The sequence below is a fragment of the Peromyscus leucopus genome, chromosome 20 (assembly GCF_004664715.2).
Source record: "Peromyscus leucopus breed LL Stock chromosome 20, UCI_PerLeu_2.1, whole genome shotgun sequence".
In the NCBI taxonomy this organism is placed as follows: Eukaryota; Metazoa; Chordata; class Mammalia; order Rodentia; family Cricetidae; genus Peromyscus; species Peromyscus leucopus.
Window position 1 is genome coordinate 7,734,099 of NC_051080.1, and position 17,512 is coordinate 7,751,610.

At 35.8% G+C, this 17,512-nt stretch overlaps 1 protein-coding gene across 2 annotated transcripts in view; it reads left to right on the forward strand.

Annotated features, from left to right (window-relative positions):
* Scaf11 (SR-related CTD associated factor 11) overlaps positions 1-17,512 on the forward strand; it is a 51,236-nt gene that overhangs the window by 10,460 nt on the left and 23,264 nt on the right. For both annotated transcript variants that reach the window (XM_028869303.2, XM_028869304.2), the window contains exons 2-4: positions 4,075-4,156; positions 6,307-6,464; positions 15,916-15,993. In XM_028869303.2, coding sequence (XP_028725136.1) covers positions 4,096-4,156; positions 6,307-6,464; positions 15,916-15,993 — 297 coding nt within the window. In that variant the 5' untranslated portion in view covers positions 4,075-4,095. The remainder of the gene's footprint in view (positions 1-4,074; positions 4,157-6,306; positions 6,465-15,915; positions 15,994-17,512) is intronic.

Genomic DNA, 17,512 nt, shown 5'->3' on the forward strand with positions numbered 1-17,512 from the left:
TTTCTACATCAAAGATACTTCAAACTGTTTTCTTTCTCATTTTCCTCCCTCTTGCTTTCTCCCCATGCTAAGCAAGTACTCTTACCCCTAGCTATATACTAGCCCAGGAGCTGGTATCTGACCAGTTCTTCCTCTTGTGTGTTGAGGAATGAAAATAATTGTGGCTGGGCGGTGGTGGCGCACGCCTTTAATCCCAGCACTCGGGAGTTCGAGGCCAGCCTGGTCTACAGAGTGAGTTCCAGGAAAAGTGAAAAACTACACAGAGAAACCCTGTCTCGGAAAAGAAAAGAAAAAAAAAAAAGAAAGAAAAGAAAAGAAAAGAATTGTGGTATGCTGGAATTTGGTGGAACAGGAATATTTTGATTCCATTACTGTATTTTCAAAGTATTTTTGTACTAAAAGGGTTTGAAAGTGAACAACAAAACTAAGGGAATGGGACAAGAGACAGTTAGCTATTATCATCATTTTATTAATATAAAGTACTTATGCAAAATACTGGTTTAATACAGCTACTTAAATGCTATAGAAGCTGTTATTCTGAATTGTTAGATGTTGATTAGTTTGTTTTCTGCTACTATAATGAAAAACCTGAGTTGGGTACTTAACTATCACAAGAAATGTATTTAGCCCACAGCTCTGGATGTTCAGAGATGTGGGACCAGCATGTGCTCTGCTCTGCTAGTTGCTTCTGTCATGTCAAATGGAGCTGCCTTCTTGACAGGGTACTGAGGGAGGTCAGTGAGATAGTTTATCACTTGTTAGAAAGTAGGAGCTGCCGGGCGGTGGTGGCGCATGCCTTTAATCCCAGCACTCGGGAGGCAGAGGCAGGCGGATCTCTGTGAGTTCCGAGGCCAGCCTGGGCTACCAAGTGAGTTCCAGGAAAGGCGCAAAGCTACACAGAGAAACCCTGTCTCGAAAAACCAAAAAAAAAAAAAAGAAAGTAGGAGCTAAAAGTAATCGGAAAATTGTATATAGAAATCCAGATCACAGACACTTAAGTGTAACTTTCTTTTAGAAGAATAGACTGAGTAGAAAAATTCAGTATCTGATAATGTATTAAGTGTTTTTTTTTTTTTTAAGTTTATGTAGTATGTGATATAATGAATATCTGGGTTAGACTAATTGTATTTCATAGGAGTACAGTTGTCAAATGCTTATTTAAGAAATGTGAAATACTGATTTAAGGATACATTTATTTAATGAACATAATAAAATACATTTATTTTTTGATAACTAGGAAGAGGAGTTTAAGGAATTTACATAGTAAGCACTACTAGAATAAAGAGGTGGAAGTGTTATTTACAATGTATAATAACTTTTTCTAGAGTTTATTCATTGTAGCAATGTATATCAATATGTAACGGATTGCTACAAATAAGGTGATCATGTGTCAAGAAACCTTTAAAAGATTAAAGTATTTCTTTAAAATGAGAGACTAGTTCTGGAGTTAAAACTCATAAAGATTTAAAAGTTTTGATTAAAAAGAAATAAAGTACTATCAATTCACAAACAACATTTTGAACATTTTCATTTCCCCCTTATTGTAGTTGAAGAGTCTGTTCTCATTCCTTATAATAATCAGTCTATTTGATCATTTGTTTTGATTTATTTTAATCTTGAACTCTTGGAGTTTTGTCATAGTTTGAGCATGTGTATCCTCTTCGATTTTCATGTTGAATCTTTAATTCCTAGAGTAGTAGTAGTGTGAACAGGTGGAGCTTTGAGGGGTGGTTAGGCCATGTGTGCTGTGCCCTCTGGGACGGAATTAGTCACTTCTTCAAGGGCTGGAGAGGTGACCAGCCTGGCCATTTTGCCCATCTGTCCGTTATGCCATGTGAGGCCACTACAGCAAGGCACCATCTTGGAAGCAGGAACTGGTCCTTTACTAAATACAAATCTGACAGTACAGCACTGTGAGAAATAAGTTCCAGTTATTTATGGAGAACACAATGTTAAGTATTTTGCAGCACAAATGAAATAAGACAGACTTACTTTCTGTGCCCTGTGTAGTTATCTGTGTTCTCTCTCTCTCTCTCTCTCTCTCTCTCTCTCCCTCTCTCTCTCTCTCTCTCTCTCAAGGTTGGTAAATTGGGAGGAATTACCATTTAGTTGACCATTGTTCTGTTTTGGTTAGAAGAGAAGGATTTAACAACAAAAGTCGCCAAATCTTCCCTTTCTATCCTGCCACCCACAGTACCTTCCTCTCTTGGTTCTTTTGCTTGCCAGGTGTAAGGGTATACTGCTCTTGGTGAGTGCTCCTATAGTTTTGTGGTAATGTTTGGTTATAAAATAAGTCTGAAATATCTCAATGATCTTTTTTTTTCTCTAATAGACATGAGTTTCATTACTAAATGTAAATTCTTTTCTATACATACAGTGTTTCTCTTCAGGAGACATAACATGCATTACGGAATTAGTGATTAAAAAAACCTTAAGGGCTTTAGGTTTGATTTTTGTCATTTAAGTTAGTAATTATAAGAAAAATGAAATTACAGCATTTTCAGGAAAAACAATGGAACTGGAAATTATGTGAGAAAAGCCAGATTCAGGCAGGTATCACATGTTTTCAGTCGTGGGGATTTAGAAAAGGTGAGGGGAGATATAAAACCAGAAGGAACTATTAGGGAAGAGGGAAGGATTAGTGGGAAGAAAAGGGGCAGAATGGAGAGGGATGAATATGGTCATGATCATGGTATGAAATAGGCATAGATGGGAAAATTCCACAATGGCACTCATTGTTTCATGCAATTAATATATGCTGAGAAAAATAAAGAGGGAACCTCAATGCATATTACTAAGAGAAACAGTTTGAAAAGGATATAAGCTATGATTCTAACCAGATAATATTCTAACAAGGCAGAACTATGGGGACAGTTAGAAAGATCAGTAGTAGTCAGGGATTTGGAGTAGGAAGGAGTAAATAGGCAGAACATAGATGAATTGTTTGGCAGTGAACCTGTTTAGACACCACAGCTGTGAATGGTTAATAGATGTCTTACACTTGTCAAAACCTATAGGGTGTACAACACCAAGAGTGTAATACTCTAGTAGAAACTGTATTTTGAGTGATAATACTGTATCTCATAAGGTTCATTGATTTTTAACAAATAACGTACTCTGGTGTGGGGTGTGAATAGTAGGGGAAGTTGTATGAGATTTTTTGTATAGATTTTCTGTGAACCTGTTTTATCTCTCCATATTCTGTTGTTGCTTGAATATCATAAGTTCCACATAAAACCTCAGTTTACCAGATAATCCTATTTTAAGTTGATCACTTTTTCCTTAGGTTTGGGTTATACTTATGTCTGTGTAATGAAATTTATCATTTAACCCTTGCTAATTAATAGTTATATAAAACTTAGGTTAGTTACTTGCTTTTCTAGTTTTTGTGACAAAATACCTCACTAGAAATAATTGAAGAAAGGTTTTATTTTGTCTTAGAATTCAAGGGGATAAATACCAACTTGGTGGGGGAAGGTTAAGTGGAAAGAGCAGGATGCTAGCTGGTCACATTGACCAGATTGTCCAGTCTGAGCGGGAAGCAGAGATTAGTGCATTCTGCTTGTTAGCCAGCTTTCTCCTTTTTATGTATCTGGGGCATGCTTCATTCACAGTTATTTAGGGTGATCTTCCCATTTTAACCTAGTCATGTCTAGAGATTTGTTTCCAAGGTGATTCTAGATCCTGTCAATTAAGCAACTCTTTGTTTCTTGATCTAAGTACTGTGGAAAGATACTGGGTTTTTGAGTAGGTGAGATGGCTTAATTGAGTAACGGCACTTGCAGCACAACCTGTCAATCTGAGTTCAGTCCCGAGAACCCACTTCACAGGTAGACGGTAGAGGACAGCAGCTCTGCGCAGTTATCCTCAGACGTCCCCACGTGCACTGTGACATGACGCACCCCGTTCCCCCAGTAACAATAGATAAATCATTTTAATAAGAGCACTGGGTTGTCCACAGACTGATTGGGTTTGTTCTTTCTATGTGTAAAGTGATTTCTTTCAGTTCAGAAATTTTTAAGATTTTTATGGTTGGTAAATGGCAAACAAACATTCTCATGATTTATCCTATAGGAAACTCCTTCACAAGGAGAAATGAAGAAGAAATCTGTGTATAATCAGAATGTGGGTGATCAGGAGTGTGAAGATATGGAAGGTAACTTTGTTTTTTATAAAGCCCGTGTGTTGAAAGTCAAACAGTGTCACTAGACTTTAAAATTAGGATTTCTGAAGTTTTACTGCCTGTCATTTTTATAGTCTCAAGAATTGCACACTTTTCCTTCTCGTGTTTTCATTGATTGAGCATTTTTAGTTAAACTGCTGGTCTCCTCCTCCTCTTCCTCCTCCTCCCCCTCCTCTTCCTCTTCTCTCTACTGGTTTAGGAGTTTCTGAGTTAGGGTGTGTGCGTGTGTGCGTGTGTGTGTGTGTGTGTGTGTGTGTGTGTGTGTGTGTGTGTGTGTTCGTTCCTGTACATGTGTACATGTACGTGTGTGTGGAGGCCAGAGGACAATCTTGGGGGTTTGGAGTGGTGTTCCTCAGGTACCATTTTCTCTCTTTTCTTTTGGAGACAGGGTCTCTCATTGGCCTGGGACTTTTCAAGTTGGTTGGCCAGCAAGCCCCAGCAATTGGCCTGACTCTGCCTCCTTAACACTGGAATTATAAGCATGTGTTACTGGCCAGCTTTTAAAATGTGTTTTCTGGGAATTGGCAAGCATGTTACTCACTGAGCTATCTGACCAGTCTTTATTTTTAAAGTTTTAATAGTTAGCATTAATATTTTCTTATCCTGTATAGTTAATCTTTTTGCTTGTTTGTTTACTTTAAGTGTATGGGTATTTTGTCTGTGTTGTATGTCTGTTAATTATGTGTGTGCCTAATAGAGTTTTTATTTGATAAGCTTGATCTGAAATCCTAAATGCCCAGTTCAGATATTCTTTATAGAATTTGAATTTCCTTTATCCTAGACTCATACTGGAACCATGTGAGCTCCATTTGATTGTCTTGGCTTAATTCTGATCTATCTTTCAGATTAGTGTGTTCCCCTGTCTGGGAAGGCTCCAGGTTGTATTGAACTGTACAGTTTCTGTTGCTTGCTTATGACCCAGTATACATGCTTTTGTGTAAGTTGATTACTGTTAGGAGTTTAAATTGGTACAGGTCTCACAGAGACAGATTTGGACATCTATTCCTGTATTATAAATGTACATGTTGATCCAGTAATTCCATTTTTTAAGAATTGATCTATAGATACACTTTTTGAAATGTGAGATGATTGCGTTACGATGTAAGCTCTTTAGTAGAGTACTTGCCTAATGCGTAGAGTTCTGGGTTCCATAATCGACATTGTTTGTCATAGCCAGTGGTTGAAAACAAATGAAATGTCCACTAATAAATTATGTTGAAAAAGCACATTAGTATGTATAGTATTCTGGTGTTTGTGTGAAGAGAGAAAAGAAATATGGAATAGTGTATATTAGGGTTAACCCTGGTTTGTTGCCTCACCCCTGTGATCCTAGTGCCTGGGAGCCTGAGAGAGGAATATCTTGAGTTTGGAGCCAGCCTACCTATTTAGAAACACTTTTCTAAAAAAAAATTTTTTTTTTTTTTGAGGCAAGGTTTCTCTTTGTAGTCCTGGCTGTCCTGGAATGTGCTCTGTAGAGCCAGGCTGGCTTTGAACTCAGAAATCTGCAAGCCTTTATCTCCGGAGTACTGGGATTAAAGGCATGTGCTACCACTGCCTGACTGAGAAACCATGCTTTTAACTGAGGGAGGGTGAGGATGGAATTGTTTTCTGTGCATTAAAAAAAATATTGGAGTAACAAAAAAAACTTAAGAGCTATTGTTGGATTTGGTGGAAGTGGTTGAGTGTATGAGTAGGTTTGTCACTATAGTTATTTTTAGTTACAACATTTGAACCAGGTAAATAATACTTTAAAATTAAATTATGGTTCATTTATGTCCCCATTCCCCCACTGAAATATGAAAGTTGATTGAGAATGTAGCTAAGTGGTAGGTAGGGCATGTGCTGAGCATATACAAGGTCTGAGTTAAATTTCCTAGAATCTTCCTATTCTTTCCATAAACACACACACACACACACACACACACACACACACACACACACACACACACACACACTATACACAAGTAAGCGTTGTTGTTATTGAACTTAAAGAGTATGTTTGTCATTTATCTAAGATCTAATTGCAGAGTAGGAGGTGTGGCTCGAGGATATTGCTTATGAGCGTAAGTCTTTGGTTTGTGGGCTTTTGAAAACATGACTGTTTTCTTTTTTTTTTTTTACAGGTGAAGAAAACAGAAATAATGCTGGTACCTCTGGCCTATTGTACAGTGAAGCAGACAGATGTCCAATATGTCTTAGTTGCCTCTTAGGAAAGGAAGTTGGTTTTCCAGAAAGTTGCAATCATGTCTTCTGTATGACCTGTATTCTTAAATGGGCAGAGGTGAGTCTGAGAGTAAGTGTAGGGAAGAAATTACTGCATTTAATTTCCCATACAATTTTAGTTCGCTTAAAGAATTGCTACTGCCTTTCATAAATTATTTGGTGTTAAGATAATTTCCCCACTACTTTAGGCATATTTCCCTGTTTGCTCACATTCTGTCTGCATATTTCCTTTTTTTTCTTTTATAATTAAAGGATTTTAATTTATACTTTGAAGAAAACCTTACAGAAAGAGCAGGCCAAACATCTTTCTGACTCTTTGAGGCTATTACCTGCTGGCTACTAATAACATCCCTGTTTTTTTTTTTTTTTTTTAAATGTTTTTCAGAGAATTTTTAGAGGTTTATTTGAGTTCTTTATATTAACGGATGGAATAACTGGAATAGATGTTATGGTGTCTTTTCACTTTAAAGCTTACGGATCTTGCTTATTATGTTCTGTAATTTGGCCTAGATCTCACAGCTTGGGAGGGTATTGTCAATTCAGAATTATATTTTATAGTTGTTATTTTTAATTTATTATAAATTAATTTCAGAGTCTGAGTTACAGATTTTACTTTAGAATCTTTTAAAAAATAATTAAGAAACAAGATATTTTGGACTTTGAATATATTAAATCAGTTTGGGCCAAATAAATTGAAGTATATGTTAATCTTAAGCCCTGTTATAAATTATAAATTTATAACAATTTATAAATTTAAATTCACTTTTTATATCATGCTTTCTGATTTATATTTTGTGAGTGTATAAAAATTAGTAAATTAGTAAAAGGTGTATCTCAAAATTGTTTTTTCTTGTACTTGGATGTTCCTTAATCTCATTGAAAAACTAACTTCATGTATGAGAATGCTGTCTTTCTGCTTACCTCTGCAAGAGGTTCGTTATACTAGTTGAATTAATGAATATATGAAGAAACTTTTAATTTAGATTAAAAACCTAACTAGTCTTTGACAAGAAGAGACTACAGATAGGTGAAAATATAGTTTTGGGAAAAATAATAGAGTTTTGGGAGAATATTGTTGTTAAATGTCTATATGTAACTGCAGTACTGATTACTGAAATAATGCTTTTTCTCTACCACTCAACTACAGATGTAAATTTTATTGGATTTAGTGCATCTGTGATGTATATGAATCTGACTGGGTGGGAGTTGAGAAACCCTGTTACTGCATGAGTTGAGTTGAAGGTTTCAGTCTTTTTCCTGATTGTGTTCAGTGGCTACATAATTATGAACTTCAAAAATGTGTTTTTCTTTAAGACAATTAGAATGTGTACATGATTCTCCTTCCTTTCCCACCTCAAGTGCATCTTTCAACATAAGCTTTATCATGGTGTACATGTTACAGGTTTCTCTGGGGTACGTATTGAGAAGTCGTAATGGCTAGGTAGTAGACTGCACGTATTTAATGGCACTAAACAGTGGTAAACTTGACTATATTTTAATTCATATATTTTAAACTTGAAAATACTTGGCAATATATGTAAAGGTCAATGCCTTTTTTTACATATAATATATTCCTTGCTTTTTGTTACTTTGTAAAAAATTTAGTGTGTGTGTGCTGTGTGCGCCTACAAAGGCCAGAAGAGGATATCTGAGCCCTTGGAGTTAGAGTTAAAGCTAATTGTGAACTTGCCAGCATGGGTGCTGGAAGAGTCTTCTACAAGAGAGCAATACATGTTCCTAATTACTTAGCCATCTCTCCAGCCCTAATATTCTTTTGAAAATAAACAGTGAAATTGCTTTTTCAAAATGTGTACTATTGTACTGCTGTCTTAAGTTGTGATTACAGGGTAGTGTGGAGTTGTAGTACTGTTTAACAAAGTAAGTAACCTTGGAAGGAGAGAAGAGAGAACATTCTGAACTATTTCATTGTCCCTAGTGGAGATAACAGCCATCAGTAAGCCAATAAATTGACCAGTAACAATAGGACAATCATATTAAAATATTGTTCATTATAAATCACAAATAATGCATGTTTACAGACTGACTTAGGCTTCTAAGTTTTCATTCAGTCTTTTATTGTTATGACAATTCACTATTTTAAGTACAAAGTCTAGGCTCTAGACTCCAGCAGTAATTTGCAGACATCTCAAGAGGAGCCTAAAGTTAAAATAATTTTCAAGAATCTAAATTTTTACTAATGTCCATTTCTAAGAGAGATATAGATATCAAAGTAAAATTGTGCAACTTGGAAATATGTATATTAAGAAACAGCATAGAATGCATTCTGGATCATTTTTCTAGATTTTTGTGTTTCTCAGAGATTCAGCTATGCGGCAGTTTGTAGTCGAGGTTCACTGAAGTATGATTAAGAAAGAATATCAAGGGCTGGAGAGATGGCTCAGAAGTTAAGAACACTGGTTACTCTTCCAGAGGTCCTGAGTTCAATTCCCAGCAACCACATGGTAGCTCACAACCATCTGTAATGAGATCTGGTGCCCTCTTCTGGCCTGTAGTCATACATGCTGTATACATAATAAATAAAGAAATCTTAAAGAAAGAAATCTTAAAGAAAGAAAGAAAGAAAGAAAGAAAGAAAGAAAGAAAGAAAGAAAATCAAGCACACCCTCCCCTTTCCACCTTATTTTAAGCATTGACGAAATTCTTATCATAAGAAACTGGTTGGAAAAGTTTGAATGTATTTTAGTGTAGTATTTTTTTATTTTGTATACACTCCTGAAATTTATCATATCCCTAAAGTACTTCAAATATTCCTCAAATAAAAATTAGTTTGAATATGCCGGGCGGCGGTGGCGCACGCCTTTAATCCCAGCACTCGGGAGGCAGAGCCAGGCGGATCTCTGTGAGTTCGAGGCCAGCCTGGTCTCCAAAGCGAGATCCAGGAAAGGCGCAAAGCTACACAGAGAAACCCTGTCTCGAAAAACCAAAAAAAAAAAAAAAAAAAAAAAATAGTTTGAATTTCTCTGTGTTCTAAAGTCTTGTTTCTGTAATTAAAGAAACTAACAAAATTGAAGTGGTAAAGTAATTGTCTGTGATCTCTGCATATTATCATGGAATTTACTTTACTTAGGAAAAAAGCTTCAGCTTAATTCCACTATGCCAGTGTTGAGGGCCCCCGAACCTAGTGGCCTGCTGTAGGTACACTAGAACAGATCGAACCTCTTAGAACTTTGTTTAGTTAAGAGACTTGTTAGATGGCAAGCCTCTTAGCTTAAAAGTGTAACCAGGGTGCATAGAGTTCTGAAAAGCCAGTATGGTGCTGTACACGTGCAATCCCAGTACTTGTGAAGCTGAGGCAGGAGGATTGTCACAAGTTAAGAGGACAGGCAGCTTGAGATGCATAGCAAGTACCAGGCCAGCTAGGGCTGTACAGCAAGACTCTGTCTTAAATAAGAGGAAGGGGGAGTAGAAGAAAGAGAAACGGAATATTTAACAGAAATGTAACTGGCAGAAATGCCCTGTTGACAGTTTTAGTAAACCATCACTATTGGAGCTAAGAATCCCCAAATTTAGAAAAGGCCTTTGTACTGATATGTATGCTAGAGCCAGTGTGCTAAAGTTTACCCTTCCACCTAAAAGGTTTCTTATTCTCACACACTGCATTTCTCATCAGCAATTATGAGCATTGGCCATTGTTTCAGAGGACCTGGTTCAATTCTCAGCACCCACGTGGTGGCTTACAATAGTCTCTAACTCCAGTTACAGGGGATTTTACCCCATTGTCTGGCTTCTGTGGGTTTTTACATTCACATAGTGCACACACATACTCTTCAGGTGCATGTGCGCGCGCACACCCCCCCCCCCCCACACGATGTTGTATGATATTTTGTTTGTGTTCTGACAAACAAAGCTTGCCTGGAGATCAGAGAAGCAGAGCAGCAGCCACTAGACTTCTTACTTCTACGAAATCTCAGACCTAATAGGGCCATCCATCCTGTCTCTACAAATCCTCAGACTGAAATGTAGGCTCCTGTCGACATTTCTCCAGGCAAGCTTTGTTTGTCAGAACACAAGCAGAATACCATACATCATCACATGAATTTCAACGATCTGAGCTTGCACATTTAAAATACAAAGGGGAGGGCTAGAAAAGCCTGAAGCATCGATGGGAGTAGTGGCAGCTGTGGTAATTGCCATCCTCTACAGACCAGATATGTGCTTGCCTACATGTACTGAATAAGGAGATTGGTTTTTACTCTGGGTTTGGGTATTTGGAGAGTTAAGGCTTGAGAACTTAGAGGCAGTGCATATTTACAGGTTTAATGCTTCATACTATATTTATTTTTGGTGCTGAGTACTGATCTGAGAACTCAATGTTGAGCATGCTAAGCACATGTTCTGTACTGATCTAGATGTACTGCATTACAAGGATATGTATTTATAATGTGTGTGTGACTAGTATAGTCTTGATAACTACTGAGGTTCTTTTCTTTTTATGTATTTTTTTTAAGGATTTAAAAAATGTAATTAGTAGCCGGGCGGTGGTGGCACACGCCTTTAATCCCAGCACTCGGGAGGCAGAGCTAGGCGGATCTCTGTGAGTTCGAGGCCAGCCTGGGCTACCAAGTGAGTTCCAGGAAAGGCGCAAAGCTACACAGAGAAACCCTGTCTCGAAAAACCAAAAAAAAAAAAAAATGTAATTAGTTTCCCTACACAGGTAAATTGTTGAACTTATTTAACTCAGTCCTCTATTCCTGTGGAATGCTAACAGCTTTTGTCTGAGAATGAAAGGTTAATGAAGTCAAACTGGACAGTTAGCAAAGGCAGTCTTGAGAATAGAAATGAAGATACTCTCAAGGTGACACAGAGCTCCTAAAGGGCAGTGTTGAGTACAGACAGGTGTAAGTGTGTGTTCAGATGGATTACACAGCAAAGGTCAAGATCTGAGAGCAGCTGACACTTGTTACCTAAACAATATAAGAATATGTTGCCGGGCGGTGGTGGCGCACGCCTTTAATCCCAGCACTCGGGAGGCAGAGGCAGGCGGATCTCTGTGAGTTCGAGGCCAGCCTGGGCTACCAAGTGAGCTCCAGGAAAGGCGCAAAGCTACACAGAGAAACCCTGTCTCGAAAAACCAAAAAAAAAAAAAAAAAAAAAAAAAAAGAATATGTGTGAGAATCTTCATCTAATAGTCTTTCATCAGCCAAGTAAATCAATATGTAGATATATATTTCTATATAGGCTAGTTGTAAATGTCAGAATATTTAAAATGATCTGTACAGGCAATTGACTGAATTTTCTGTTTGTATACTAGGAAAAGAACCTTAATCATTAGATGTCAGACAACAATAGAGAAAGTATAATAAATACTACCCTAGTGTTAACAGTGTATCTTGGTGAATGTGCAAACATTCCTTTTCAATGGGTATACTGAATGCATTCTTAGTGTTAATTTTATCACTGACAGCCATTAATTTTATGAATGTGTTTCTGAAAGCTGGTGTAAAGAACCGGATGTGTGCTGGAGGTCCTGGTGCAGGCCTTTAATCCCAGCACTCAGAAGGCAGAGAGGTAGGTGGATCTCTGAGTTCAAGGCCAGCCTGGTCTACAGAGCAAGTTCCAGGACAGCCAGGGCTACACAGAGGAAACGCTGTCTCAAAAAACAAACAAACAAACAAACAAACCCAAAACAAATAGCCAAATGCACATTGGCAGAAGCTGTTTTGAATGAATGTTTAGATATGATAGGGACTATAGGTGAGCACTTTAGCTATGTTGGAACTGTCACTGAGGAAGGGGTGATGGTCAACAGTTCTAAAATAAGCACTAACCTCTCTAATGGTATGCATCCCTAAATCATCTTTGATTTTGAACTGTAATTTTGTACATAACATGCTTTATTTCTTAGTGGCAGACATAGGTGTTGTAGATACCGTGAATAGGAAAACCTACCTGTAAGCACAGGTGTTGAGACTTAGTCTTTCAACACTTCCTTAACACTTGCTTCTCTCTCTCTAGGAGGGCTATCTATAGGCAGCCTATGTGATTGAGGATAGAGCAGCATCAGGAAGCAAGAAATATTAGAAACCAACAACCCTGAATTCCCAAATAAGGAAGGCTTCCTGTTCTTACATTTAAATATGGGTTTGTCTGAGCTGGGAATTTACAACGCTTCAGAATACTAGGGTATGTTATACTGAAATCATTAGGAAAGATAATTTTTTTTCTATCAAAATTGCCTCCTTATATAACAGTACAGAGCATTTGCTGTAAGATATGTGCTCTGTTTTTAATATACATTACACTGTAAAACAGTGAGCAAGTTCTATTAACTTTGTAGTTGTATCATAAAGTTGATTGGTGTTCTTAGATACTTTGATTATGGGACTAATTAGATACTTTGAAAATTACTTAAAGTCACATATTAAATAGGTAAATAATGGTATTTTTGTTGTATGATGAGGAATCAAAATGGTGAACATAAAAATTTTGCATATAAAAAGTTTAATAGTCTTTAAAGTTAAACATTTAAAACATTAATTTTTATCCATATTAGTTTTAAATAGGGGCTTTTAAAACTTTGAAGCTTAAAAATTCAGTTAGTATTTCTAGCCAAACAAACTACTTTGAAAACTATACTTTGATGACCAAAGTGTCTTGGGATTTTCTCACAAATGTAGGGATGAGAATCCCTTGGGAATGCCTTAAAGTAGCCACTCTAAGCCATTTAAAAACAAAATAAACCCTGATGTAAATTTTTTCTATTAAAGCTGTGCAATTATCACATGATGTCTGATGTGATACTTGTACATATAATGAACTTTGATGTGTAAAGGGTACATTAAGAAAAATAGTCATTTTTTTAAACGTTTTGATTTTTCCATTGACTTCTGTAATTATTTTATTGAATGGAGAATAAATACTAGATTTCTGTTTCCTTCTTCAAATGTTCTTCTACAATATATATTTTTACGGATGACATGGGCAGTATTGTTTTCCAGCAAAAGCATTTTTATCTACTTTTCTGGTCTTATTTCTTTACTTAAACTTTTCCTACCTGGAGAAGATAATGCAATTTTAAGATTCTAGTGTTAATTAAATCAGCTTTAGGAAAGTTAAGTGTGTTCAGATTGTAACACATAGTTGTTGTTTCTCATTACTGCTGCTTTTCCCTGTTTTCCTTTGGTGTGTGTTTTTGTATAGCAGTGGAGATCCTTATTCAGATGAGTCCAGTCAGACCCAAAGCAGCTAGTCATAGTGGGAAAAAAGGATGGAGATCCTGCCCAGAACCTCCACATTTGGAACAGGTCAAAGCAGAGTGGGAAAGAATGGTGGCTAGCTGATGTGGAGAGGAAATTTAACAAGGAGAACAATGAGACGGTACAATTTCAGCCACTGACTGATTGGGTCATAAATTTATTGCAGGTAGACCAACAAAATAAATCATTTAAGAACTCGTTTATCATTTTTATATGTATCACATTGCAGATTTTCCTTTTGTTAGTTATCCTAGATTTTTGTTAATGTAGTCAAACTGGATCTTATATAGGAACTAGTGTATACCACACATTTCTCTTAAGAATTGCAAACAATTACCATAGAAAGCTTAAAGTTTCTTTATTCCCATTTTCACAAGTTAGGTAGTTGAAGCACAAACAATCTATGTAACAGGGCCCAAGTTTGAACAAAAGAGAAAATAGGAAAGGAAGTAAATACAAAGCTTCTATGCAGCTTAATTTTCAACAAACACTGAAAGAAGCGTGTTTTATTTAAATGAAACAAATATTTTCATTTATTAACTGTTTAATCTTTCAAAATTATCTTTAAAATGTAAATAAAAATACTTGGAAACTTTAGAAAAATGAAAAGCACTGCATAGATTGTACTTTATATAGTTTCAATATAAATGTTAAGAATGTAACCTCTAAAAATTTCATAGGTAATGCTGACTGACAAGCAGTTCTGTTCTTAGGACATCAGTTCATTGAATTGAAACTGTATTTGAAATGCATTGTTAGTAAGATGCAGAGTACTTTGTTGCTACTTTTAAAATACATTTTTTTGGTAGCAAATTAGTAACATCCTAAATTCTGAGAATTTGAAGTGCCTTAAGGTCTCTTGTCAGAACTGGTTTGTTGTAGTAAGGCCACATTTTCTCTTTCCGGGTGGTGAAACATTGTCATGTTGGAGCCTGCTTACTAGTAATAGAAAAGTCACATTTTATTGAAAGTAACTCAGTTTATGTTTTAGCCGCTTTTAAATCACTCCATGAGTTTTGTGGAAATGTGTTATTATATGATCAGGGGCCACACGTTCTTTGTTCTACTTGTACTCATGTACATTTATCTAGATATAAACAAAAATTACATTTTTCTGTAAAGAATAGTATAAAGTGAATTACCTCAATTCCACAGCTCTCTTTGATCTTTTAGATGATTGTATTAAATTGCTAGGATTCTTTTTCACTTGTGTAACTATAGGTATTAGTAATGTCATCATTAGACTGTAGTTTTTCCTCCTGTCCTAGTACAAAACAGTCCATCTTAAATTACTTTCATAATATAAATACATTCTTCTATATACATTTAATAATAGAGAATTATAGTTGATACATACAAATTTTTTAAAGCACAGGAATATATATCAAAATTAGGTTGATTTCTAATTATAAAATAGTTGAAAGACAAATATCCTTACAAAATAAAGAACACATAATTAAAAATTAGAAGACTTAGAAACCTAATTTGAAAATTAGGTAAAGAGTATGGATAGTTTTTTTATTTAAAGAAACATTTGAATATGCTCTTAAAAATTAGAAATAATACTCAGCTTTATATGTCTTTAAAAAATCCCAAAGTTTGTGACACACCATACTGTTAAGAAAAATTACTGTGAACCAATGTATGATCACTAATTTAGAAGAAAAAATTGCAATTTCTCATATGAATTGTAACATTAAAAAGATTTGTGAATATTGGGTAACTGCAAAAGTACATAAGAACTTACTTTTGGAGGGATTATTTAGGTCCAAGGAGACCAGGGGAAGCTTCATTCTTCCATATTTTAGTCATGTTCTGATTGCTAATGTAACTATTTAGTCAAAATAATTTGGCAGAAATGTTAAATTATAGGCTATTAATATAAATGGCTTCCTTAAGGCATTCTTTTTATAGCTGATTTAGAATTACACAAGCTTAGCATTATAGCCAGCTTTACAAGGCAGAGCAGTAGATTTGAAATACAGCCTTGATTTTTACCAGTAGTTTTCGCTGGAGCAGCACGTCCTAATGGTGTCTTAGTGGGTGTTTTACTTCTCATGTCCACTTTACTCCAGTTAGTATCGTTCAGTAAACATTTGAATGAGTGAAGCAAATTTTAGCTGATTCTTGTGGTTTTGTGGTATGGTATAGTTGGAGTATTTTCTCTACATTTTGAAATTGGAAAAGTATATTTCTGTGATAGTGGAAAATTATAACTATTTTGTGTAGTCTAATTGTGATTTCTTCTAAAGACCCATTTGTAAATATGTAATTTTTTTTATCACTTCTCAGATACTGGCTTCTTGTCCAATTGACCGGAAACCTTTTCAGGCCGTTTTTGAACTCAGTGTATTTGAAGATTGTGCTAAGGTAAGCTTAGATTTCATTTTGAGTTTAGAAAATTCATAGTGTTAACTGGAGTTACTTTGCTTTGATAGATTTCTAGTTAATGTTTTTCTAAAAATTGTTCATCTTTAAGTTTAATATGTATTTCTCTTTAGCTTGGCAAGCTCACAGCTTTCAGTGCTGGTTACTGAAATACTGGACTTTTTTTCCTTTGCCTTCTAGAGTGGGCATACCACAGTGGTCACCTTATATTGTACAGATGTGGTAGATTAGATGCTTTAAAAGAGGTTTTGTATTTAATTACAGAATACTTATATTTCCAAAATATCATCAGCATGATTGGTTCCTGTATTTTGAAACAGTTTTTAATTGGACAGCACTTTAAATATGTTATTTCATCAAAAAATTTTAATTCGAGTATTGGATTCAAAGATAAGCTTCCATAAAACTTAAGCTCCAAATATCTAAAAACCATTATGAAAAACATAATTTGGAGACTAGCTAAATAAAATTAAACACAAATTAACATCTTTGTTCTTAAAATGCCATTGATGCTATTAGTATGAATCATTATATTAAATTTTTTTTTTTAGTTTTTTAAATTAAAATATAATTATGTCTTTTTACCCTTTCCTCCCTTCGATTCCTCCCACATACTCCTCCTGCCTTGATAGCTCTCATATTTTAGGGCCTCTGGCCTCTTTTTCTTTAATTGTTGTTACATATATATGTTTGTGTATATGTATATCTATATATCCCTAAATATATAAAAACAATCTACTCAGTCTGTAAAGTGTTCCTTGTATGTATATGATTTCAGGCCTGATCACTTGGTATTGGATAGCCAACTAGGGACTGTTTCCTGGGGAAGGCCATTTCCTCTGTCTCAGCACCCCTTAGGCTGCTGTAGTTCTGTGTCTAGGGTTGAAGCCCTCTGAGGTCTCCCACCTCCATGTTAGTATACCTGTTGGTACCATCCTTGTTGATGGGACATAATGGGTATAGCCTCTCGGACATCTCTAGGACTCTCAGTCTCACAGCAGCCTGTTCCTCTGGCTCTTCTTACACATGAGTAATATATTTATTGTTGATTTTTGGCTTGTAAAAAGAAGAAAATAAATAGAAACATTCCTGAGTTCATGAGGAAAAGAGGAAGATAGGACAGGACAGTGGTGAGTAAGTAAGATGTATGAGAAACATAATAAATATATGAAAATAAATGATAAATAGCTTAAGAAAAAAACCACAATGTATATGATACCTCTAAGGGAAAAACTGCTCTCCATGACAGCTTGGTTACTGGAGGGGAGGGCATAGAAAAACAACTATTTTAGCGTTAGTTTTCGGTGTAGGTATTTTTTAACTTGTTTTGGTATATTTTTATTCGTGCGTCTTGATATAAAGTGCAAACAGTATTGCAATGCAAGTATAAAACCTGTTGAAGAAAGGATCTGTGTGCTGGAGAGGGGGCTCAGCCAGTCACGTGCTTGTAAAGAAAGGATTTGTGTGCTGGAGAGGGGGCTCAGCCAGTCACGTGCTTGTA